General features: G+C 45.1%; 1 protein-coding gene across 1 annotated transcript in view; it reads left to right on the forward strand.

Moving 5' to 3' along the window:
• The first annotated feature begins 9,966 nt into the window (after positions 1-9,966).
• Positions 9,967-24,553, forward strand: part of plxna3 (plexin A3) — an 81,175-nt gene continuing 66,588 nt past the window's right edge. Inside the window, exons 1-6 of the mRNA XM_070909913.1 lie at positions 9,967-10,042; positions 10,868-11,306; positions 11,541-11,731; positions 14,044-14,591; positions 15,060-15,224; positions 17,937-18,119. Coding sequence (XP_070766014.1) covers positions 9,967-10,042; positions 10,868-11,306; positions 11,541-11,731; positions 14,044-14,591; positions 15,060-15,224; positions 17,937-18,119 — 1,602 coding nt within the window. The remainder of the gene's footprint in view (positions 10,043-10,867; positions 11,307-11,540; positions 11,732-14,043; positions 14,592-15,059; positions 15,225-17,936; positions 18,120-24,553) is intronic.

Consider the following 24,553-nt stretch of genomic DNA (forward strand, 5'->3'; position numbering starts at 1 on the left):
AACACTCGGCTTCATATTCACCCAGAACAGCTGATGGACGGCTGCGATGTGGACGTGTGAGCCGGTTCTGTCTCAGTCGGGAGATAAAATCCTGTAATGCGTGAAGTTTAAAGGACCATGTCTGTGTTTTGGCATGTTTCAGCTCATTTATCACAGCGTGTAGATACAGACCTTCAGAGCCTTTCAGAGCCTTCAGATCTACCCTGAACCACAGAGCCCAGAAAGCTCTGCTGCTCTGAGCTCTTTCACACATGTTGCTTTGTAGCCCCCCACCCCCCGCCCCCCCGCCTGATGTATGGCAGCCATTTTACCTTAAAGGTCCATGCACTGTGTGTGCTGTGTGTACTGTGTGTACTGTGTTGTGGTAGTAAAGGTCCATGTACTGTGTGTACTGTGTTGTGGTAGTAAAGGTCCATGCACTGTGTGTACTGTGTGTACTGTGTTGTGGTAGTAAAGGTCCATGTACTGTGTGTACTGTGTGTACTGTGTTGTGGTAGTAAAGGTCCATGTACTGTGTGTACTGTGTTGTGGTAGTAAAGGTCCATGTACTGTGTGTACAGTGTTGTGGTAGTAAAGGTCCATGCACTGTGTGTACTGTGTGTACTGTGTTGTGGTAGTAAAGGTCCATGTACTGTGTGTACTGTGTTGTGGTAGTAAAGGTCCATGTACTGTGTGTACTGTGTTGTGGTAGTAAAGGTCCATGTACTGTGTGTACTGTGTGTACAGTGTTGTGGTAGTAAAGGTCCATGTACTGTGTGTACTGTGTGTACTGTGTTGTGGTAGTAAAGGTCCATGTACTGTGTGTACTGTGTTGTGGTAGTAAAGGTCCATGTACTGTGTGTACTGTGTGTACTGTGTACTGTGTTGTGGTAGTAAAGGTCCATGTACTGTGTGTACTGTGTTGTGGTAGTAAAGGTCCATGTACTGTGTGTACTGTGTGTACTGTGTACTGTGTTGTGGTAGTAAAGGTCCTGCAGTCCTGTAAACGGTGACGTGGTCAGTTTCTCTGCTCGTGCACCTGCTGCAGTTTACGGACCGTCAAGGCTCCAGATGGCCGTCTGCTTCTGATGATCTCGCAGCAAATCTGACAAAAGACTCTGACGCTGACCCGAGTCTTTACTGATGGGTTATTATCTCTGGTTACGAGGACTCGACCGAACGGTCCGTCCTGGGGGGCAGCCGCAGCTGAGCTGGGTGGACTGGGTCGGCACAGAGGAAGACGTTCAAGGTGTTGAACTCGACTGTAACGTGAAGACGCAGCAGCGCGTTACATGAGGTTACAGTTTGGTTGGTTTCTGTCTCTCAGTGTCCACAGAGGAGTTGGCCAGTGGACTTGTTCCTGGGTTGTTGCTTTGGTTCAACCTTCTATAACTGGGAAATGTAATTAGTATTGTTGAATTGTGTCCGGTGTCGTGCTCATTAATGGCTGTTTCCTGGTTTGGAAAAATTGACAGCTGGTTGGTGAGAAGAATGAAGGACGGCAGCTACATGACAAGTGAGGACAGAATAACATGTTGGATGAGCTGTTAGCAGCTGTACAGTTGTTCTACATCAACGTTTCTTTCATCAACGTGACAAAAATGAAATCAACTGCTCGGAACAAGACGCAGAGTCCTGTGAATATACAATTACACTTCACATGCAAAGAAACAACAGGCAGGCAGACAGGCAGACAGACAGACAGACAGACAGACAGGCAGGCAGACAGACTTCATGCTGCTGGTGTTTATCTGTTCGGAGAATCAAATCTAAATCAAACTGAATAATGAGATCAGTGCTAATATCCAGCAGTGTTGGTCCCTGTTGATTCATATGAAGTTTGTTCTTTAACAGTCGTCCACACGTCCACAAGACTCCAACAGGTTCTGGATCAAGAAGCAAACTGATCCCAAGACTCAGAAGATGAAGATCTCTGTTGAACGAAGCGTTGCTCAGTTAAAGTAGCTGTTAGCTGTTAGCTGTTAGCCCCTTTACCACTCAGTTCCTGTGAGCCGTGTCTCTGTGGTTTCACCGTCCTGACGATGGACAGAGCGTCTCTGTTACCTATCAACCCTTTCCTCCTTCATTTGATTAGAGTCTGAGCTCTCGTCTCAGTGAGAGCCAATCACAGCGGCCCAGCTGGAAACCACTGCACCAGTCGGAAAGACCAGCAGATATTTCTTAGTTACCTGGAAGTTATCTGTTTGTCTGTTGGCCTGCAGACTACAGGTCATCATTAGGGTCATAATTAGTGTGATTGCTGGTTATTATTCTTCACTGCCAACTGTGAAAGTGTGGCTCCTCGTACGTGGCTGCCATGATGTTTTTATTGATAACCGTTCAATTTTAAAGACAATCCTCAGAGACGTCCTCCGTGTTTCTGACTCCACTAATGTTTTACACGCTGATCAACTGTGAATGAGCTCATTATGGAGACTTTATGAGTTATATACTGTCATATATTATTTTAGAGCCCTCAGTCTCTCCCATCACATCTACAACTCAACACATTAAAGTCAATTTGTTTTCATGTGACTGTAAGATTCATGTAAAAGTCATGCCCAGCAGTGCTCATACAGATGTTTCACCAGTTTATCTCCACATGTAAGTGAATGTAACCTGATTGGTCTGCAACATGTTTCTCAGCTGATGCACCAGCATTTAGTTTGTGAGCTCTTCATGACCCCGGAGGAGATCAACTCTGCCTTCAGTGAAGTTAAATGCAGCGTGACTTTACTGTTAGTCATGGGAGTAAACTTTGTTTAGATTTTCTGCCATGCGGGTCAGTTCGGGGTTGATATATAGTGGGGTCAAAGGTCACCAGAAGCGCCTGATGAATGAGTTTCCTGTCAGTCCACATATGTTTACAGCTCTCGCTTAACGTAGCCAGAAACATCGGGGGAATATTTCCTGCTTCGGTCCGGGCAGAAAGAACTGAACAAGTTTGATAAAAATAAAATATCAAGTACATTTTTCATCAGAGTCACCAGAACTCGATGATGGAGTCGTGGAAAAACAGCGTTCACTCGTTAGCAGAATCACTAAGTAGGTCGGTCGCACTACAACACTGACAACAGGTTAAAATGACTTAAATATTGTTTGCATGTCAGATGTTGTATCGGAGTTTAAGTTGAAACACTTCAAGCAGTTCAAGTTGACGCTCTGAAAGAATGTGAAGTGTCTTTTTCAGTGTAATTGCTGAAAGATTTTGAAATTTTAGTTTCAAGTTTAAGCTCCTGCAGGCAGACTGCCTGAACTGTAAAGTTGAAGCGGCAGAGACAGTTGAAGTTAGTTAAAGTTTGCACTGTAAGCAACTGAAGTGTGAGTTGGTGTGTAACCAGTACAGAGCTTGTGTCAGTTAGCCTAGCTTAGCATAATGACTGGAAACAGGCAGGGAATGTGCTGCAAACCAAAACTAGGAGCTAAAAGAGGCTAAAAAGTACAGCAGAGATGACGACAATAAAAAAGCACTTCGTCAGTCTGTGACTCCAGTCAGTCCCACAGAGCCAACATGGCTGCCGCTGTGATGTGTTTACATGTTCAGTGTCTCTGCTTTCCATCAGCTGATCCATTAAACAAAGAACTTCAGCCACCATCAGAGTCATGTGATTAACAGTGTTTCCCTCTAATGAAATAACAGTTTGATAGACTGATGAAGGCTAACACTGTGTGTGGTCTGAGACCTTGTGGTAATAATAGATGGACTGTTTTATTTATACACACACACACACACACACACACACACACACACACACACACACACACACACACACACACACACACGCACACACAGCTAATGGAGCAGTTATTCAGTTGTTGCTGTGGAGCCGGCGGCTAACATCAGAACAACATCCTGATAATTACGTCCAATGACATCAGTCCAGGCTGACGTGCACATGCTCACATGGTCCGAGCCAAGAAACAGTCCGACAGGTAAAAGAAGCTCAGCTCTTGAAACAGAAGTCAACATGTTGTAACGCCAATGTGGAGAAAATTTCTTCTGTTTTTTTCTATTCTGTCTGCTGAACATCATGTCAGCAGTTTGTAATTAACCGCCTCAGTTTGGTGAAGCGAAGCCGTCCTGTGTCTGCAGAGAGAGAGAGAGTCGCTCTTATTTACCTCCAGCAGCAGGACGACGCTCAGATTTCCAGACGGACAGTGAAGTGATCGTGCTCCCAGGACAGGGTGTTAACGTGTTAGCATGGTAGCTGCTAATAGCACAGTCGGACAGTTTACAGCGGTTTGTAATTACAGAGGAAGATGCAGTAAAATTAAAGTGGACGTGTTAAAGAACACGGTGGTTCACTGTGTTTATATAATTACAGGAAGTGACACAACAATCAGACCACATCACAGTTATTGTTTCACTGGCTCATTCAGAGGACGTGTAAAGGCCCAATCTGTCGTGTTTACCGCATCATTACAAAGAAAGCACGTTTGAATCTGTTTCAGCTGTTTGATGTGTCGCATGTGAAACGAGGGGGTTTGAATAACGAACTACATCTAATCTCCCAACGTGAGAAAAGCCTTCGAGGACGGATAAACATCCATATAGGCACGTTTATGTTAGAGGCCCATTTTATCTCATATAAAACAACATAAATGTATAAATGATATCTCATCTCAAGGTCAACACGAAAGTGCTCTGGACTCAATTATAACAGCCAATGAGCTGTCATGTCCACAGGTACATCTCCGGGACAACGGAGCAAACTCCATCCTCTGGTGGAGGCTGTGTGACGTGGTTGAAAGCTCCGTAAGTGGGCTTTGAGTCGGGATTGTTTTGTCAAATAATTTCACGTGAAGAATTCACACATTTCATATGTAAAAGACCGTGAATCTCTCACGCGCTTCATGTGTATTTGGTTTCACTGGAGACTCCACAGCGGGTGGTGGACCGACGGAGCGAGCTGCACTGAAACGTTCCTTTAAGTCAGTCAGAAGGTTCGTCATGCATGTCACCCATTGGATAACGGGGCAGAGGTCCTCGGCCAATCAGAATGTGTTAATTCGTTTCTACACCTCAATACAACAACAACATTTCCTTCATCAAACGCCGCGTGTGAAACGTGGAAAGCAGATGTTCATATCTGCAGTGTTTGGTTTGTGTGTGGTGAACTAGTGTCTGCCGCCTCTCGCTCCGTCAGCCCACAACACAAAGCCAGCTGAACGATTAATGGCTAGTTGTTTCAGCAGTAGATGGAGTGGAGCTGTATCTGTTACCTCTCTATCTGTCCTTCTATCAGTCGTCCTCCATCTGTGTCCAGCTCTTATCTCCTCCATCTCTCCATCAGACCCACCCCCCCACCCCCGGCTCTCACCACCCAAACCAGGACGCTGCAGCACAATGTGTCTTTGTTGTGTGTTTATTGGAGCCTGAGATTCAAACAGAGCCTCCGTCACAGAGCAGGAGGGGTGAGGAGGGGAGGGGGAGAACACACTGAGCCTCCACAGTAAAACATTATATTATATATTACATGTGGAACCGTCTAATCAAGATGGCTGACAATGGAATAAATAAGAAGGTGTTCATGATGCTGTAATTCTACAGGAATCGTTTGTGTTGTTGTATTAAAAGTAAGCTTGAAAATATCTTGTAACTTAGAACGTGTGTATATTGGACTAAGATCTGGTCCTGAATCAGATTATCGGTTTATCTGGAATCTCTGTAGAGTCCCAGCTGAGAGCTGCTGTTCTTCTTCTGGCCGTCGACGTCGATTCAAACACATTCAGGAGGAAAGAGTTTTCTTTTGTACTCTACCAATTATGACGATTTCAAAGCTAATTTTCCATGAAATGACTCAACAGAACTGAAATAATCTGGTGTTCAGTTGAGCTGAAAGCAGAACGGCTGTTTAATTCTGATGTGTTTGTTAACTTTGTCTCAGAAGCCTGGAAGAGACGCAGGATGGATTATTTAGCTGGTATTGATGGAGGTTCCTCCGGCGCTGCATGTCGTCGTGATGTGTGAATGTTGGTGGTCTGAAGATTTCACTTTCTCTGTTTGGAAATGTGCACGCAGCTCTCTAAACATTTTATTCATTAATTAACTCATATTTCCATTCAATTTGGGTTCAGTTACTTTGAATGACGGCCGACACGAGACATCCTTGTTTGTTTTTCAGATATAGAGTTCTGCAGGAACGAGTCCTCAAACCTGGAAATGAGGCCGTTACAGCCTTGTTGTGTTTATACTCTATATCTATCTGTCTATATATCTATATCTATCTGTCTATATATCTATATCTGTCTATATATCTATCTGTCTATATATCTATATCTGTCTATATATCTATCTGTCTATATATCTATATCTGTCTGTCTATATATCTATCTGTCTATATATCTATATCTATCTGTCTATATATCTATATCTATATACAGTGCTTAACAAATGTCTTAGCCCCCCACCCAGTGTAAGGTGTCGCTGCCCTAAATGAACAGTATTGCTGATGACCAAAACATTTGATGTTTCTGTAATGGTTAATCCACCAGTATGTGCAAGCCAAGCTCTTTAATCAAAATGATCTCTTTAATGCTGAAATATAATTATTGTTGTTATCCATGAATTCTCAAATTTACTGTTTTACAAAAAAGCAGAAACAAATAGTGAAGCACATTATTATGTTTTGATTGAGATGCCAAATCACAGTTATTTACTCGCATTCCTGAACAGAAACATTTGTTTTGTGGTTGTAAGAATGAAAACTGTCATCAGGGCCAAAGGAGGTCGTACAGGATATTAAGATTGTTGGTTAATATATGTGAATAAGGACTATTTAGTTGTTCCAGTTTGTTATTTGCCTAATAAATAACAATACAATTTTTAGTTTGTTGACAGTTTCTAAAATATTTGTGTTTTCTCATTTTTATGACAGGTGGTCTAATACATTTGTTAAGCACAGTATATTCTCTTAAAAGTGAAGCTCAGTGGTGACGTTGAAGTCATGTGACCGTGGTGTAGTCCCTTTATAGCCTAACGTTAGCTTTTTACTGGTGATTCCATTTACGCTTCAGAAATCATGAAGTGGTGTTCATCAGTGAAGATTATCTCGCAGAACAAAACATCTAAGAATCATAAACTTTTGTTTACACAGAGTTTATTTTCTGCAATAATCCAAAATCCCTTTTAGTCGAGGGAACCAGGGCGATGCTAACTTCAGGGTCTGCCTACAAAAATCCGTCGTCCCTGCAGGACTCTGTCACACATATTGTTTCATGGATGTTGATTATATTTACGAACTTTAAAGTTCGATAACGTCAGTGTGACGAGAACGTAGCATTAGCTTGGGTTAGCAGTTAGCTTTTCTGAACGTTGCAGGACTTAGTGTTAGCACTGGTTATCACACACACACACACACACACGCGCACACACACACACACACACACACACACACACACACACACACACAGTCAGGTTCAGCAGGGTGATGGATGGTCCAGTGAAATCGTAGTCCAGTTAGAGAAACTCTATCTGTCTCCTCTGTCTGCCCAGCTGTCTGTTGTCTGCACACACACACACACACACACACACACACACACACACACACACACACTCACACACACTCTCTCTCTCTCTGGTCCATCTGTCGACCTCTCCTCTCTCTGGTCTCCCCTCAGCTCAGCAGGCTAATTAACTAATGTGCTGATCTTTCACTGCCTCTTTGTGTTCCTGACTGTGTGTGTGTGTGTGTGTGTGTGTGTGTGTGTGTGTGTCACAGGGTTAATTGTTGGACTCGGCTTACTGTGCCTCTCTGCCGCTGGAGTAAAAACTTTATTATCCTCCCGTTCAGAGAACAGCGTCGACTCCATGTTTCTGTCCCTGAGCTCCGCAGCAGACTCTTCTTCTACTGTCTCATTAGAGGCAGTCAGCCGGAGCTGAACTGATCCTCGTCTCTGCTGCAGAGTTTATTCTTTTTATTGCTCGCAAGCAGTTGGTTTGACGTGTGAAGAGTTAATCTGGGCGCGTGGAGGGTTTATTTGAGGGTATCATCAAACCGCGAGGACGTCTCCTGAAAGAGTTTCTCCTTCAGATGTATTAATGAAGCTGCTGAGAGGAGCCCGACCTCCGCTTTAAGACTTTCTGTCTGAAGTCGGGTTCCATTTGCTGAATGTGAAATACACACTGTGATTAACAAGACGTGGCAGTTTGTTTGTGGCTGTCGCCTCTTCTTCTAGATTGGAGCTGCTGTTCAGATACGAGCGCTGCACCAGAGTCACTGCGGAGCTGCAGCTGACCCTCACCGGCACCCATTACACCTGTTAGACCGAGATGTCCACGTCTTCATGTGTCTTTTTATCTGAAGTTGACTTTTACTTGATAATGACTGAATCACATCACGTCCTCCGCTCGGGTTTCCAAACACCATCAAATCGTTTTATTCAGTTTTTACTGCTTCTGGTTTTTCCTCTTGCGGGACAATAAACATCTCGACTGAACTGAACTTTTTCTGTCGATCGACTAATTGATCAATTAACCGCTCTAACGGTTTATTTCTAATGAAAACTAATGATTGAAGTCCACGTTGTGTTGGTGCAGACAGAACAAACTGTGTGATCATTACACTGCTTTATTTTTATCTGCATGAAACACTAAATTTAGAAATGATCCACAAACTCTCTCTGTGTTTGAGTTGAAGTCATGACTGATTCAATAGTTCAGCTTGAGCGTCACTGAGCGTCAGGAGGCTCAACATGAAGCGCTGGTCTTGTCGTGAGTCTTTGAGGGCTCCTGCCGTGGACGCCTGAGTCCAACAGTGAAGTTCTTCTAGCCTTGATGGTTCATCATGTTTCAGGTGGTTCTTTAAATCTGCAGTGTTACATTTCACCTGTTCAACAAACAGCATGCAGACTTGACCTGACGGAGGCTAACAGTTTCCCCCTGTTTCAAGTCTTTGCGCTAAGCTAGGCTAAACACATGCTGGACCTGTCTGTGTACTGGACACACAGATATCCATCTGAAATGAATTACATGAGCTTCGGTTAGCAGTTAGCTTTTGTGGTCATCCCAGGAGCTAACAGGAAACCACCTGTTACTCAGACTTGTTTTCACGTGTTCCTGCATTTCTTCCAAGATGGCTCCATTTAGATCAAGACTTCTGCTGGTTTAGTTATTGGGAAGGTTTCGTTAACTGAAACGGATGCTAACGGATGCTAACGAACAGCGTAGCGCTCCTTCAGAATGAGCTGAATCACTGCAGGATGTATTTGCTCTGTCAGTGATGGAGGTCAGTTTGTTGACACGTCTTTCATGTCAAGTCAAACATGCTGAGTTCACATCACGTGATGATGAAAGGTTCTTATGTTTATGACTAACGAGCGCTCACGTCGTCGGACAGTTGTATGATTACTGAGTTGTGAGGGTTAAACGTGCTGAGCGTTTACATTCGTTTGCAAAGTAACATGCAGCAAAATAGACTACAGTGTGTGTGTGTGTGTGTGTGTGTGTTCATGGTAATGAGGAAACATGAAGGCAGTATCAAAATAGAAACTGGTGATGATGGTAGAAATCTTGGCTCAGAATAACCCTGAAAGCGATGAGTCCAACAAATGTCAGAAATGAAAGTCAGATCAGAGACCAGAATGAATCCAGCTCGGAGCCTCGTTTGTTTCCACATGCAGTTTCTCAGATTCTCTCGTATTGATTAATGTGTCCGGGCTGAAAACCAGAAGCACGATATGAAGCGCTGCAACAGTTCAGGGTTCAGTTCCCACTGGGACGCCCACGCTGAGAACATCTGCAGCATCTTAATGCAAAATCTGCAGCGATGATCAGAAACATCTTCCTGCTGGAGGAAGAAAGTCCTCCATTTTGTCTCGTTCACGGTGCGACTGTCGATGAAGATTAAACTGATTTCTGGGTTTGGTGTCGAGTGACGTTTCAGAGGGTTTTTAGTGAAAACATTTATAGATTCTGTGTGTGTGTGTGTGTGTGTGTGTGTGTGTGTGTGTAATCAGAGCTGTCAGTCAAACGTAAACGCTGTATAAATGGCAGCCAGGAGGAGAGTGAAGTTTCCATCCAGCTCCGTGTTACTGGAGCTGCTGAAGCTTTATGAGAGAACCAGTGAGAAGACAGACAGAAACAGATCAATAACTCTATCTGCCTCCATCTCACACACACACACACACACACACACACAGCTAATCTCTCCCTGTGTAAATAATACCAGGTTTAAAGCTCCTCATCAGGATCAGAAGAACCTGTCAGACACATATTTGAATTAAGAGTCTCTAACCCTTGAATCTGTAAGTCCAGGTGTGTCCATGTGGACTGCAGGTGCTTTCACCTCTCACCTGATTGGTTGACTGTTTAGTTGGTAGTTTAGGTGTGAAAGCAGTTGATCAAACTCTGCTGTACACCTGAACAGGGACCCTGGTCTTCAGGTGGTTTCAGTCCACTTCAAAGTTAACTCGGATCTTTTGAAAGCAAAACAGATCGCAAACCGTTAACAGATCTGTAGAAGCAACTATAAAGATACACCAGCCTGTCTCACTGCTTCACCTGTCTGTCTCTGGCCTCACCTGTCTGTCTGACCTGTCTGACCATCTGCAGACTCACTGGTTGTTGGTGACTACGGTCGGTCACAGATTTTCCTCTGTGGGTCCATGTAGCTGATGTACTACAGGTGTGAACGGGCGACAGGTGTGAACGGACGACAGATTCAATTCAGTTTTATTTACATAGCGCCAAATCACAACAAAAAACTTCACAGGTGTGAATGGGCGACAGGTGTGAATGGGCGACAGGTGTGTTACGTTTGGCCGTATATTGTAAATACAATGTTTTTTAAAATGTTCCCAACTGTCTCTCTCTCTCTCTGTCTCTCTCTCTCTCTGTCTCTCTCCACAGTCATGGCCCTTTGAAGCTGACTCTTCATCAGACCTGCAGCCAGCTCTTCTCTCCTCCTCCTCCTCCCCCCCTCTCCTCCTCCATCCCTCCATCCTCTCCTCCTCCTCCCCCCCTCTCCTCCTCCATCCCTCCATCCTCTCCTCCTCCTCCCCTCTCTATCCACCATGCTCTCCTTTTCCTCTCCTCTCCTCCTCCTCCTCCTCCTCTCCCTCCTCCTCCTCTCCTCCCCCCTCCTCTCTGCCCCGGCTGTTCCTCCCCCTCCCTCCGTGCTGTCGGGCAGGGCGGTGTACCGGGCGTTCGACACCTCCCTCACCCACCTGACCGTCCACCGGAGGACAGGCGAGGTGTTCGTCGGCGCCGTCAACCGAGTGCTGAAGCTGTCGTCCAATCTGACGGAGCTGAGGAGTCACATGACCGGACCTGTGGAGGACAACGCCAAATGTTACCCTCCGCCCAGCGTCAGAGCCTGCGCTCACCGGTCTGTCTACACCTGTCTGTCTACACCTGTTCACACATCTGTCTCTGCTTCACCTGTCTCACTACTCCACCTGCCTGTCTCACTGCTTCACCTGTCTGTCGGACCATCAAAAACTATTTTCTTTTTCTCTGTCTAGTTACCTGTCTGACAGCTTATCTGAGTCTTAAATCTTACCTGTCTGTCTGACTGTCTGACTAACTACCTTCCTCTCTGTCTGTCTGTCTCTGCCCTCAGACTGGATTCATCAGATAATGTAAATAAGCTCTTACTGGTGGATTATACTGGAAACAGACTGGTGGCGTGCGGGTCGATCTGGCAGGGCGTCTGTCAGTTCCTCAGACTGGAGGATCTCTTCAAACTGGGAGAGCCGCATCACCGCAAGGAGCACTACCTGTCTGGAGCCAGAGAGGCTGATGGGATGGCAGGTAAGCTGGGGTGAAGGGGGCGGGGTCAGATACATCTGAACAGGTAGAAAATGAAGAGAAAGATTGTGTGGGACAGACCTTGTGAAGAACGTTTGAAAGCCCCCAAACCAGCAGATTTTTTGAAAGCAACAGTCCTAAATGGTATGAAATCCTTTGAAAATCAGCAATAGCTATAAAGTGCAGCACATCAGCACTAACTGTTAACCAAGGCTAATGTTAATTCCTTTGATAGCTAATGTCCCTTTTATAGAAGCTAACTGTTAACCAAGGCTAATGTTAATTCCTTTGATAGCTAATGTCCGTTTTATAGAAGCTAACTGTTAACCAAGGCTAATGTTAATTCCTTTGATAGCTAATGTCCGTTTTATAGAAGCTAACTGTTAACCAAGGCTAATGTTAATTCCTTTGATAGCTAATGTCCGTTTTATAGAAGCTAACTGTTAACCAAGGCTAATGTTAATTCCTTTGATAGCTAATGTCCGTTTTATAGAAGCTAACTGTTAACCAGGCTAATGTTAATTCCTGGGATGGTCAGAAAAGCTAAATAAATTCTGCTAAAATCTGCCAGCTTGTTTTCTGTTGGCTGACCACAATGGCATTAAGCTATGCTCTGGGTTTCTCCTTCCTCCTGAAGTTCAAGTGTTACACCCACCTGCACAACATTTTGATTTGCTGAGTAAGAGAGATCCAGGCTGTGTTTAGCCTAGCTTAGCACACAGGCAGGTAGCTTAGCTCACAACTCAACAAACCTGAAGATAACTCAAGCTTAAGACAGGATGGATTGGTTACTAGCCTGTTAGCTAACAAGATGCAGCATGTAAATCAGACAACCTTGGAGTTGTTAGTAGGTGTATTTCTTCACTTTTGGTTGAGCTAGGCTAGCAGTTTCCCCCTGCTCCCAGCCTTTGTGCTAAGCTTAACACATCATGTTACTTTGACAATAGTTAGGCGTGACTAAATTCTGACTAAACGTGACTTTAGCCAATGGCTGCTTGGAAGGAAGGAAATCAATCTCAAAACTGGCTGATGGTTTGGAAAAGCAGAGATGGTTAGCCACCAAGATGTTGACGCATTTTGACCCATTGACCATTTTCATTAAACATGTGGCATTTGTTGTGTGGAATAGCGCCTCTGCTCTGTTCCCTTCTAGGTTGTTTGTGTGTTTATGTTATTTCATAAAAGTGTATTGATATCTGTAGTTAATGTGACAGAGGTACAGATCCACTGGGAGGGTCTCTGGGTTTAAATAGACGGTTGTTGTCTACAGTCAGACGTCCCTGCTGCCTGCTCCACTGCAGCCTCAAATTCAAAGACATTCAGCAGATTTTGTGCTGATATCATGTCAAAGTTTTGGTAATTTATATGCCAAAAAAGAAAAACAAAGCTCCAGTGTTTCCTCCCGACTGTGTTCTCGACAAGCTGGAGAAGCATTTCAACCTGCAGGTGTCAATCATGTGTCAGGGTGTCAAAATGTTTAGCAGGTTTTTATTATAAATCAGCTGCCATAGTTTTTAGTTTGAACAAAAACCTGAATGAAGACTGTCGGGACAAAGCAGCAGATGATTGACAACCAGGCATAGTCCTCATATTTCACACCAGATCTCTCCTCTCAAACACAGTTTTTGCAGCATGTTGGCTGACACACTGGAAGGATTTCTCCGATCAGATGTCACTTACAGTGGTGCAATATAAATATTAGTTAGCTAAATGTTACGTGAACTCATAATCTTACGACTTGATGTCATGATTATACGTTATGAAATGGTTCTGAAGTAGATCCTAGTACTAGAACAGCCTCTATGTGACGCCAGCAGGACTTTTACACTGTTGAAAATTAGAAGTAAAGACCAGTGACGGCTCAAATATCAACCTGTAATCTGGGGATTCTCATAAGCTGAACATTTCAAAACGCTGGACGTCTTTGGTACAAGAACTTCAAACTGGGATGTTTCAGTTATACGTCACTAAAAAGCAACTCATCATCTATACGTGCTTCCTGGCAGAGTGCAGTAAGTGGCACTGATACTGATTTTCTTTCACCTTTAAGCCCAAATTATAATTAACCTTATACTATACTTTATAGTTGTAGAGGGTTTTATCAAGAACATGAGATACAAGTTCATATGCACAGACAGAAGCAGGTTGGTGTCTAGCGCGTCAAACCACCTTGTAGTTTTTCTGTTTGCTCCACTTTGTGATTCTTTATTTCTCTATAACCTTGTGTGGCTGCACTGTGATGTCACATCTGCTCAACTTGGATTTAGTATCGCCTCCTAAGCAGAGTCCCTTCCCTTCTTCCTCTTCCTCTCCAGGTGTGGTTGTAGGTGAGGACGACTGGACGGCCGACCCAAAGAGGAAGAAGCCAGTGAAGGGCGGCAGCCGTCTGTTCATCGGCGCCGCCATAGATGGAAAGTCGGAGTATTTCCCCACGTTGTCCAGCAGGAAGCTGGTGGCGGACGAGGAGAGCGTCAACATGTTCTCGCTGGTCTACCAGGACGAGTTCGTCTCTTCACAGATCAAGATCCCGTCAGACACGCTGTCCCTCTACCCGGCCTTCGACATCTACTACGTCTACGGTTTCTCCAGCCGGACATACGTCTACTTCCTGACTCTGCAGCTGGACACGCAGCTGACGCAGATGGACGCCGGCGGAGAGAAGTTCTTCACCTCTAAGATCGTCAGGATGTGTTCCAACGACACCGAGTTCTACTCGTACGTGGAGTTTCCTCTGGGCTGCACCAAAGACGGGGTGGAGTACCGACTGGTCCAGGCCGCCTACAAACAGAAACCAGGCCGGCGGCTGGCCCAGGCGCTCGGCCTGTCCGAGGATGACGACGTCCTCTTTGTCGTCTTCTCACAGGTGATCTACCTTCAGCGTCCTCTGTCCTGATTGGATGTTTTAATTTCCTGCCTCTGCTTTTCTTCTTCTTTTCTTTTTCTTCTTTCATTTTCTGATTCTTGTCTTCCTTTCTGCCTACAGTTACTGTTCTGATTCCGTCTTTCTCTTCTGTTTTCTTTTTATTTCTTTATTTCCATCCTCTTCCCTTCCCTCCTTTGTCTCCTTTGCTTTCTGTAATTATCGGTTTCTTGTCCATGTTATTGTTTTACTATAGTTTGTTTTTGTCCTCTAATGCTTTCTATTGATCTTTTTATTGTTAGAAATGTTCTTGTGGCATCCTTTGTCTTCTCTTTCTAACCATGTTATGAGTCTTTCATTCGTCGACTAACTGACTTATTCAGACATGAATATTTGCTTCAGGGTCTCCTCCAGCCTCTCTGGGCTTTGAACCAGCACCTCTCAGACTGGTGGTGTGTTTTGTGTTTTCAGGGACAGAAGAATCGCTCTAACCCTCCCAGAGAGACGGTCCTCTGTCTGTTCACCCTCCATGACATCAACCTGGCCATGAGAGAGAGGATCCGCTCCTGTTACCGCGGGGAGGGACGACTCTCGTTACCGTGGTTACTCAACAAGGAGCTGCCCTGCATCCACACGGTGAGTTTCACCACGAGCGTCACAGACTAAACACAAACCACAGTCTGATACAAACGGGTCAGCGGAGCCGAGATAGAGGAGAACGACGGCCGTAACCGTGGTGACTGTTGATAACAAAGATGGCCACCGCTGTAGCGTAAAGTTGGGAAAAGTTGGACTTCAGCTGTTGCTAGCTACGACTTCTACTAGCGGGCCATCCAGGAAGGCCATCGACATATTGGTCTAATAAAAGGAGGATCCTTAAATATTGGAAGGGGCTTCAATTATAGCAAATAAAAAAGGGAGAAGCACTGAAAAAATAGCCGGAGGTGCCAATAAATTGTAACATTACACTGAGGGAAGTCCTCATTAAGACCTCTTGTCTTGTTTGTAATTTCTATCTCTGAAACCAAAAACCAGATCATAAAGTGCCCATGTAAACACACCAAACAGACCCTGAGCTGCATTATTAAACTTTAGTTATCATGTGAAACTGCCCAGAGAGCAGCAGCCAGGATTCACGTTGATTCAATGTTGAAAACTAGTTTTCAGAAACGCTTGAAACCGAGTGAAATCTCAGTTTCTGTCTTTGTTTCTTTCCATCGGAGGATACTGAACATCATCTGGCCAGAGGCTGCCTACAGGCTGCAACACACACACACACACACACACACAAAACACACACACACACACAGAAAACACACACACACACACACACATAAATATACACTGTATTTCATTGTGTCTCTTTGTTTATCTCTGTCTTTCAGTCTGTCTGTCTGTCTGTCTCTCTGTCTTTCAGTCTGTCTGTCTCTCTGTCTCTCTGTCTTTCAGTCTGTCTGTCTCTCTGTCTCTCTGTCTTTCAGTCTGTCTGTCTCTCTGTCTCTCTGTCTTTCAGTCTGTCTGTCTCTCTGTCTTTCAGTCTGTCTGTCTCTCTGTCTCTCTGTCTTTCAGTCTGTCTGTCTCTCTGTCTCTCTGTCTTTCAGTCTGTCTCTTTGTCTGTCTGCACTGGGGTTATTTCCGGTCGGGGGGTAGATGATGTTCTTATTCATGGCGGTAATGGCCTGCAATGGTAACCATGGCAACCAAGCAGGGAAACCCGCCAGGAGACGAGTCCAGAGGCCGGGCTTGGATTTGGGAAGGGGATGGTGGGAGGAGGGGGGGGGCGTCTGGAGCGGTCGTTGGGGGTTGGTGTTGCCCCCGGTAACCAACCAACCAACTAACTAACCAACCAATCACAGCCTATCAGCCACACGCTGATGAAAGTGATGAAATATAAGCTAATGAGCTACTGTAGTGTGTGTGTGTGTGTGTGTGTGTGTGTGTGTGTGTTTTGAGGGCAAAGAGAGAGGAGGCGGGGCCAGTGTCCAGCTCTGACCTCCTTCTTTTATCACAAACAGCGGGGTGTGTGCGTGTGTGTGTGTTCATGCATGGATGTTAGGATATAACATGACAAGGTACCCTTTCTTGTTCGTGTTTGTACTCGTGTGTGTGTGTGTGTGTGTGTGTGTGTGTGTGTGTTTCAGTCTTGTTTTTCATTAAGCGTCACCAGCAGGCCGCCTGTCTGCACAACATGTAGCAATCTGTCGTGTGTGTGTGTGTGTGTGTGTGTGTGTCATACCTTCAGGACCTTCCTTCACAGTTAATGATGATCTCTGAGCCATACAAACACACACACACGCGCACGTTTCTACACTTGTGAGGACCCTCGTAGAAACAAAGCATTCCCTGACTGTGTCCCAGCACTGTGTGTGTGTTGTGTGTTGTATGTTTGTTGTGTGTTTGTTGTAGTCGACACGTTTCAGCGTCTCTTCAGCTGCTTGTCTATCACATCCAACCATCAGGTGCAGCTCACCTGTTTATTTCCAGTCTATTCAGCTGATAATGAGTGACATCATGAGCAGGCAGTGCTCAGCTCAGTCCAGCAGGCCTCACAATCATTTCTGTCACTGTGTTTTCTTTCTGTCGTGGCTCTCGTCTGTCTGGGATCACTGTGGCTCTCAGACTCTGTCCTTTGTGTATATATAGCTTTTCTGAAAGGTAAACACAATATCAGCTGATTCAGAGAGCTGATCTGAGTCCTCATAAGTGCAGTTAAACCAACAATTCTGGTGTTTCAGAGTTTCCACCATGTTCTGCTGCTGTGATGCATCAAGGCTTTAACCTGCTAATGACAGGGTGTTAGCCAACCTGTGTGTGTGTGTGTGTGCGTGTGTGTAGAGCCTGTAATAACCCTGCCCCTCCCTGTTTCTATACCCCCCCCCCCCCACACACACACACACAGAAACATGAAACACAAACATAACAGTTCACATTGTTCACAACATGCAGTCGTCCCCATGCAACACCATAAATGTGTTGTTTATATGTCTTCAAGTTTATATGACCATGTGGGGACTACCAACACAACACTCACTCATACATTTTTCTGTAAATCACACGAGAAAGAAGGTCAGTTCTTTAATTCGTTTAATGGTGGCGCCCCCTGTCTGTGCACGTTTATTTGTTTGTATTTGAGGCTCATTGAGATAAAAAACAAAGATCTGTGTAGTCTGTGTATTTTATTCTTCTTCTCTTCCTTTGTTTCGGCAGCTGACACACACGTCAGAGATGAGCTGATCAGCTTCCTGAAGTCTTTTTCTTTCTCTCATTCTTTGTCTGAAGCAGATTGATTTGATTCTGAAGTTGATTTCTACTCAGTTAAAGGAGCTTTTAATCATTTGTGTTCCACAGCCGAAGCAGATCGGCGATGATTTCTGTGGTCTGGTGTTGAACCAGCCGCTCGGAGGCCTGAGGGTCATCGAGGGGAACCCGCTGTACGAGGACCGGACGGAGGGCATGGGCGCCGTGGCTGCTTACACCTACGGAGAACACACGGTGGTGTTCGTGGGGACCCGGAGCGGACAGCTGAAGAAGGTAGGAGGAGAGAAAGAATGGATGATGGATGATGGATGGAGGGATGTTGCTGATGTTGCCAGATGTTTGTTGTGGTCCTGAGGAGAAAAGATTCTGGGCTGCAGAGACAGAAGAAATGTTTGTGTTGAGTTTGATTGTTCTGTGTGTGGGAGAGGAAGGAAGGAAAGAAGGAATGAAAAAAGAGGACAGAAAGACAGAAACGAAATTAGTGTGGAGTCTTTGAGCGCTTCTATTTCCTCTGCTGACAGAAAATGGCTGCATGAATGTTTTAAAATCGCTGTTGGGTCTTTGACTGCTTTCTAGTGTTTCTATTTACGGAGGAGAGCCGAAAAGATGGAGAGAAAATTGCCTTATTCATGTTTAAAATCACTGCAGGCTCTTAAAGTTCTCTGGAAACAGAAAGAAACCGAGTGAACAGTTTGTGTCTGTGTCCTGCTTCTCCTCTCAGGTTTGAGCTTCGTCTCTCGTGATGATTTAGTTTCCTGTCGTCCATCTTGAAACAAATCAGCTGCTTCTGTTTATCAGGATTATTATAATACCTCGTTGTGATATTGCTGCTTGGTCTTGATATAATTCTGACAGTCGCCGAGTTGTTTCAGATGTGCTTGTGTGCAAAAATGTGTAACATAACGATAATACATGTAATGCAGTAAAAGGTACAATGTGTATGTAGTGGAGTAGAGTACTTGAGTAAATGTACTTAGTTACATTCCATGTACAGACAGAGAGACGTGTTGCAGCCTTTAGCAGTGACTCCATGACAATAATAATACTAATACTAATAATAAGCACCAGGTATCTGAAACATACTTCATGTCTCCTCCTCTGCGTCCTTCTTGTTGCCTGGAGCTGAAAATAAGCCGAAGCTTGTTTTGATTTCATAACGCAGCAAACATTCGGTTCATTTCCAGGTTTTTACTCGCAGATAAACAGCAGAGAGGTGTAGAGGCGGGATCCAGGATCTGATGCAGGATCAGTAACAGTTGAGACAGATGGAGCTGGTGTCTCTGCAGAGACGCTCTCAGCCTCGTCTCAGTTCATCTCGCTGAAAGCTGCAGAGCCTGCTGTCAGAAAAATGTCCCTCTTAGCAGCACAAAGAGTCTGTTTTCTGTCTCCTTCGGAGCTCCGCAGTCGCTTCAAGACTCGCTGTGTCCCTGCAGGACAGAGTCCGTCCTCTCCGGAGGATTTAAGGCTTTACTGAGTCTGAGCTGCGGGAAGCTTCCCTCCACTGTGAGTCTGAAAGAGACAGGAAGCAGCTGTGAGGTGGACTTCACCAGGAATGTCATCACAGACTATGGACGGCTGATCGATCCGTCCAATCAGGACGTTGGTTTAGAGCTCGAAGTCTCAACAACGAGGGCTCCTGTTTCCGTGAAAGACGAAGACGAGTCCTGATTATTCTGACGACGTTCTGTCTTTTCCTCTCGAGCCTTCATCGCAGGCAGATTACCATCACATTTGTAATGCTTCATGTTTCCAAGACAACGAACCTTTTAGACGTGAGGACACGATGATCAGTTTGTTCTCAGTTTGACACTCGAGGGTCTCCACCAGCAGTTTCTCTCTAATCAGTGAGTCTTATGACGTCGGTCGTTAATCCGTGTTTGAATGATCAACAGAGGTGGAAGTTAACTGCTGGAGGTGAATCAGCTCCTGTTTTGTTATTATTATTACACAATATATCGCGTGGTTCCTCATAAGAATCATAGAAAACAGACTGAAGGTTGACTCTCAAGGACTTTATCACTGATCTAAATCATTGATCTGAGTCCTGTTCTACGTCCGTCCTCCTCGGACACTTCAGACACATTCACCTACACCATCAGCAGTCTTTGAGAAGCTCCCTCTTCCACATTTGACCTCACAATCATCTCCATTTTCCAGCCATGTGAAGGAGGAATTTTAATTGCCTGAAAAGTAAAAATGGAGGCTGGGTGATGTGAATGAATCCTCTCGGTGTTCACCCCGCTCACCTCTCCTCCCACACAGCTGCCGCTTTAATATTCATTCACGTGGGGAGATGGAGGGGAGGGGGGGCAGAGGGAGGGACGGGGGAGGGAGGAGGTACGGGGGGGGACGGAGGGAGGGAGGGAGGAGGAACAGGGGGAGGGAGGAGGTACGGGGGGGCAGAGGGGGGGAGGGAGGGAGGAGGTACGGGGGGGCAGAGGGAGCAGGAACAGCCGTGCAGTCTGTGTAGTGAACAGGTAGAAGTCGCTGTGTTGGCTCGTCCTTGTCCTCGTCCTTGTCCCCGTCCTCGTCCTTGTCCTCTGCGATAATGACAACGAGTATCATCTTGATGTACTTTGACTGACGGTCAGCAGCCAGACACCAACTTAATCTGTTGATTTCTCCGCCTGTTCTTACTGACTGGTCTCAGGTCAGTAAACGCTCGTTTCTTCTTCTACAAAGCATTGCAGTGGTTTCCAGCTGGGCCGCTGTGATTGGCTCTCACTGGGACGAGAGCTCAGACTCTAATGAATTGAATTAAGGAGAAGAGGGTTAATTGGTAATTTGGCGAGAGACTGAAAACAGAGACGCTCTGTCCATGGTGAGGACGGTGAAGCCACAGAGACACAGCTCATAGAAACTGAGTGGGGGGGGGGGCATAGTTTATCTGTTTATCTTTTATAGTAACTCAGAATCTGATCTGATCTGAGGAGCAGACACCAGAGACAAACCTGACCTTTCACTCTGCAGACAGACAAAATAAAATAAACTTCAAACGTGATTAACGTTCATGAAAACTGCTTTCAGCTGCACAGAACATTCATGTTTTCAGCCTCCAAGACGTGTTGTTCTGACAGCGGTGGTAATGCCACTTCAGAGCAGTTTATTTACGTCAGCAGATGTATTTAGGCAGCTGAGGGCCGAGTCTGCCCTCTGCAGTAATCTGAGCAACATGTAAATGAGAAGCCAGGTGTCCTTAACCAAGAGAGGGACCCCGAGAAACCTGATTCCAGCTGGATCATTTGTTGGTCATGTAAACGTCAAACCAGGTTTCTAATCTGCTTTTTACACGTGAGCATGTGCAGGACGGAGACTTCAGCGTCACTGTGACGGCAGAGCGGCAGGTTGAAAAGAGATGTGACGAATCCGTTTCTCCTGAACATCTGAGTCACGACTCCGAAGCTCGCAGCAGGATTATCCCCAACAGAAATAAGACAAAGAATAATAGCTGGGGTGACAAAGTCGATTACTATTAACGTTTCTCATGTTGCTCCATCAACATACGTTTGACTCAGAATGTGTCTTCGTCATGGTTTTTATATTCCTGACAGATTTACAGACGAAAACAAGTGTTCAGATTAAACTAAAGAGATATAACATGTTAATCTGTGGAGGCTAGCTGTTTCCCTCTGCTTCCAGTCTTTATGCTAAGCTAGGCTAACCACATCCTGACTCCAGCTCTGTACGTAATACAGAGACATCAGTTACGAAGTTGTATTTTGTCAAATGTTGAACTTTCCCTTTAACTCCAGTCTGAAAGGTGTTGTGGTGCCTCTGTCTCTGTGTCTCTGCTGCGGTTCACTTAACTGCAGGAAGCCCATAATTCTTAGCGGCAGCGTTGAGTCGAGCAGACCCTCCACAGAGACGTTTGAGTCCTGATTCATTTCACATGGAGACTCTGCCGCTCGCTGTGTGTTATGACAGAAGAAAAACCAACAAGTCGTAACTCAAACTCTCTGTTGACTTTATCTCCGTCTGTCAGACTGTTTTCCTCTCCGTCCATCTTCTGTCCTCTGCTATGTCCCACAGTTGGCATTCGTTCAGGGTTTTCTGAGTCTCTGAACGTCCTAAAAAGTCTCCATGTTTTCATCCTGCTGCTTGTTCATCATAGTGTTGATAACCCCCCCCCCTTTAGACCTCCACTTTGGTAGATAACAATATGAAAAGTCCAAATGATGTACTTCAGTAATTTCAGAGATTTCTTTTTCTCATGATGGGGGGGGGCTCAGTATGTCGGCTCTTCCTTCACATCATAATTCAGACTCATAAAACGAGAAAACAGCGTCTGTCATTTTTCCAGATGCATTTCCTTTTTTCTGGCGTTTGAATCCTTGTTTACCTTCAGATGTCTCCGTGACGAGAGATCACCACAGACCTGACGCACAACTGCACTCTGGTCACATGGGTGTGAAATAAAGATAAATCCAGTCTCAGGTGGTTTCAGACGCACGTTACAGCGACGTTTCAATTCACTACAATTTCAGAATACTGCAGTGAGCTCAGCTGTTCTCCAGAGGTTCACCGTTACTGTCAGGTCTGTCTAGTCCGAAGAAACCGCTGTTCTAGCTGTGGTGGTCTGAGACAGAGTGGGGACCAAACAGAACGTGGATGTGGACCTGAAACCTAAGCAGCTCTGGTGGTTTGTGCGACCACACACAGAGGAAACTAAAACAAAAGATTTAAACTGCAGCTCCACCTTCCTTCAAATACTCAGTTAAAGTGGGATCTGACCAGTCCAGCCACAGTCCTCTACCAGTGCTGCCCAGTGAGCAGCTGGGTGTCAAGATGACAAAGAGGATTTCGTACAGAACTGATCCACTAAAGTTGATAATCCAGAGAGTTAATTCTGTAATTTCCACTCAGAAGCAAACGTATCACACAGACACAAAGATCTGTGTGTCACACAGCAGCTTCTCTTTGGAGACCGTTAAGTTTAAAAACCAGAGAGCTGAAGCTGAATGGTGCTAATGATGCTAACCAACACAACCAAGTGAGTTTCAGTGCATTGAGATTCACTGCAGACTTGTTATTTATCTAAGAGTTTGTTTTGCATGAAAACATCAAGGGAGTTCTGAATGGGTGAGTTACAGGGCTAAAACTGTTTTCAAGGATAAAAATAAACCAAACAATCAATGTCAGCAGAACTGAAGGCGGTCAGCTGACCAGAGACACCCGACCGACGTAGCAGAATAAAGCTAACGATGCTAACCAACAGAACTAAAACGTCCCGCTGTGTCGAGATTCACTGACTCTTTAGTTTTGACTGATTTTGTTGTGGAGCGAATTGCAAAGGGAGTTCTGAATGTGTTTGACAAAAAGGCTCAAACTCTTTTTCAGAAATAGTTCCAACACACATCTCTTTACTAGCAGAGTTACGTTTCTCAGACTGTGCTGTGAAAGATATAAATGACTTAAGACCTGGTTGAAATTCACTTGATCTGTGTTGGAAACGGCTGAAAGGATCTGAACCCAGCAGCAGAATCTCTCACACTGTGGACTGGTTTAAGGTGGAATATGTGGTCCAGCAGCAGGCTGAGTGTCGTTGGGACTCGGGCCCAGTCTGCCTCCTCTAACAACATAATCACATCAGCTCTGACTGTCGACACACAGAGCTGGCAGCCTGACGTCTCTGGAAGCTTCTCAGTGAAACCTGTCTGCATCACATGAGTCTGGCTTTTAAATACCGGCTCTCTCTCCTCCCAGACAGCCTCTGCTTTCTGTTCATTCCTGTGAAAATCATCCATCACTGTCGGTGCGTGTCAACACATCCACCTTTGGTTAGTTGATCAGGACTCTTGTGACGGTCACGCTGGCGCATTAAATCACGTGAATGCTTCCATACATCTTCACGTGAGAGCCTGTGAACACTGCAGACGTCATGTTTACTTCATGAAAGCTGCTGAAGTTTGTGAAGCAGCCTCTGCTCCCTGACTCCAGACTAACGTGTCACATGATGAGGTCGTCTTCGTCCTTCTTCCTCTTCCTACTTGACACTCACAATATTACGACTTTTATGACAAATATAAATGTAGTTTTTCTAGTAAAATATGTCCTATACTTGTAATGAGTTTTTTTCTCAATCACTACTTACTACTACCACTACATAAAACGACCTGTCTATAAATATAAAATCCTGACTTCATTCTTCTAATATTAGACAAATGATGACTCAAACATTACGTAGCAGTTCTAGTTGGAATAGACGCATTACTATAAGTAGTCCCTGTTTCAGGAGCAGTGCTAGCAGCGTCTGTAGTAGTAGTAGCATCTGTAGTAGCAGTATCTGTAGTAGTTGCAGTTTTATCAGTTGTTGTAATAGAAATACTATCATTAGTAGTTAAAGTTGTAGTAGTAGTGATAGCCGTCTCCGTGGCAACAGTAGTAATGGTTTTCCCGTCTATCAGTGTTGTTGTTGTATCAGCTGATCTGACAGCTGATTGGCTAAGAGAGGGTGATGTCATATCAGTGTGTTAGGAGAGAACAAGGCGACAGGAAGCTGGAGGGGACGTCCCAGGAGTGTGTGTGTGTGTGTGTGTGTGTGTGTGTGTGTGTGTGTGTGTGTGTGTGTGTGTGTGTGTGTGTGTGTGTGTCTGTCAGCAGCTCTCTGTTCTGCTTCCAAAACAAACAGGCCTGAGGGGAGAGAGGAGACACGCTGCGCTGACCGCACCTCCCAACACACACACACACACACACACACACACACACAC

The sequence above is a fragment of the Enoplosus armatus genome, chromosome 8 (genome assembly GCF_043641665.1).
Source record: "Enoplosus armatus isolate fEnoArm2 chromosome 8, fEnoArm2.hap1, whole genome shotgun sequence".
Lineage (NCBI taxonomy): Eukaryota > Metazoa > Chordata > Actinopteri > Centrarchiformes > Enoplosidae > Enoplosus > Enoplosus armatus.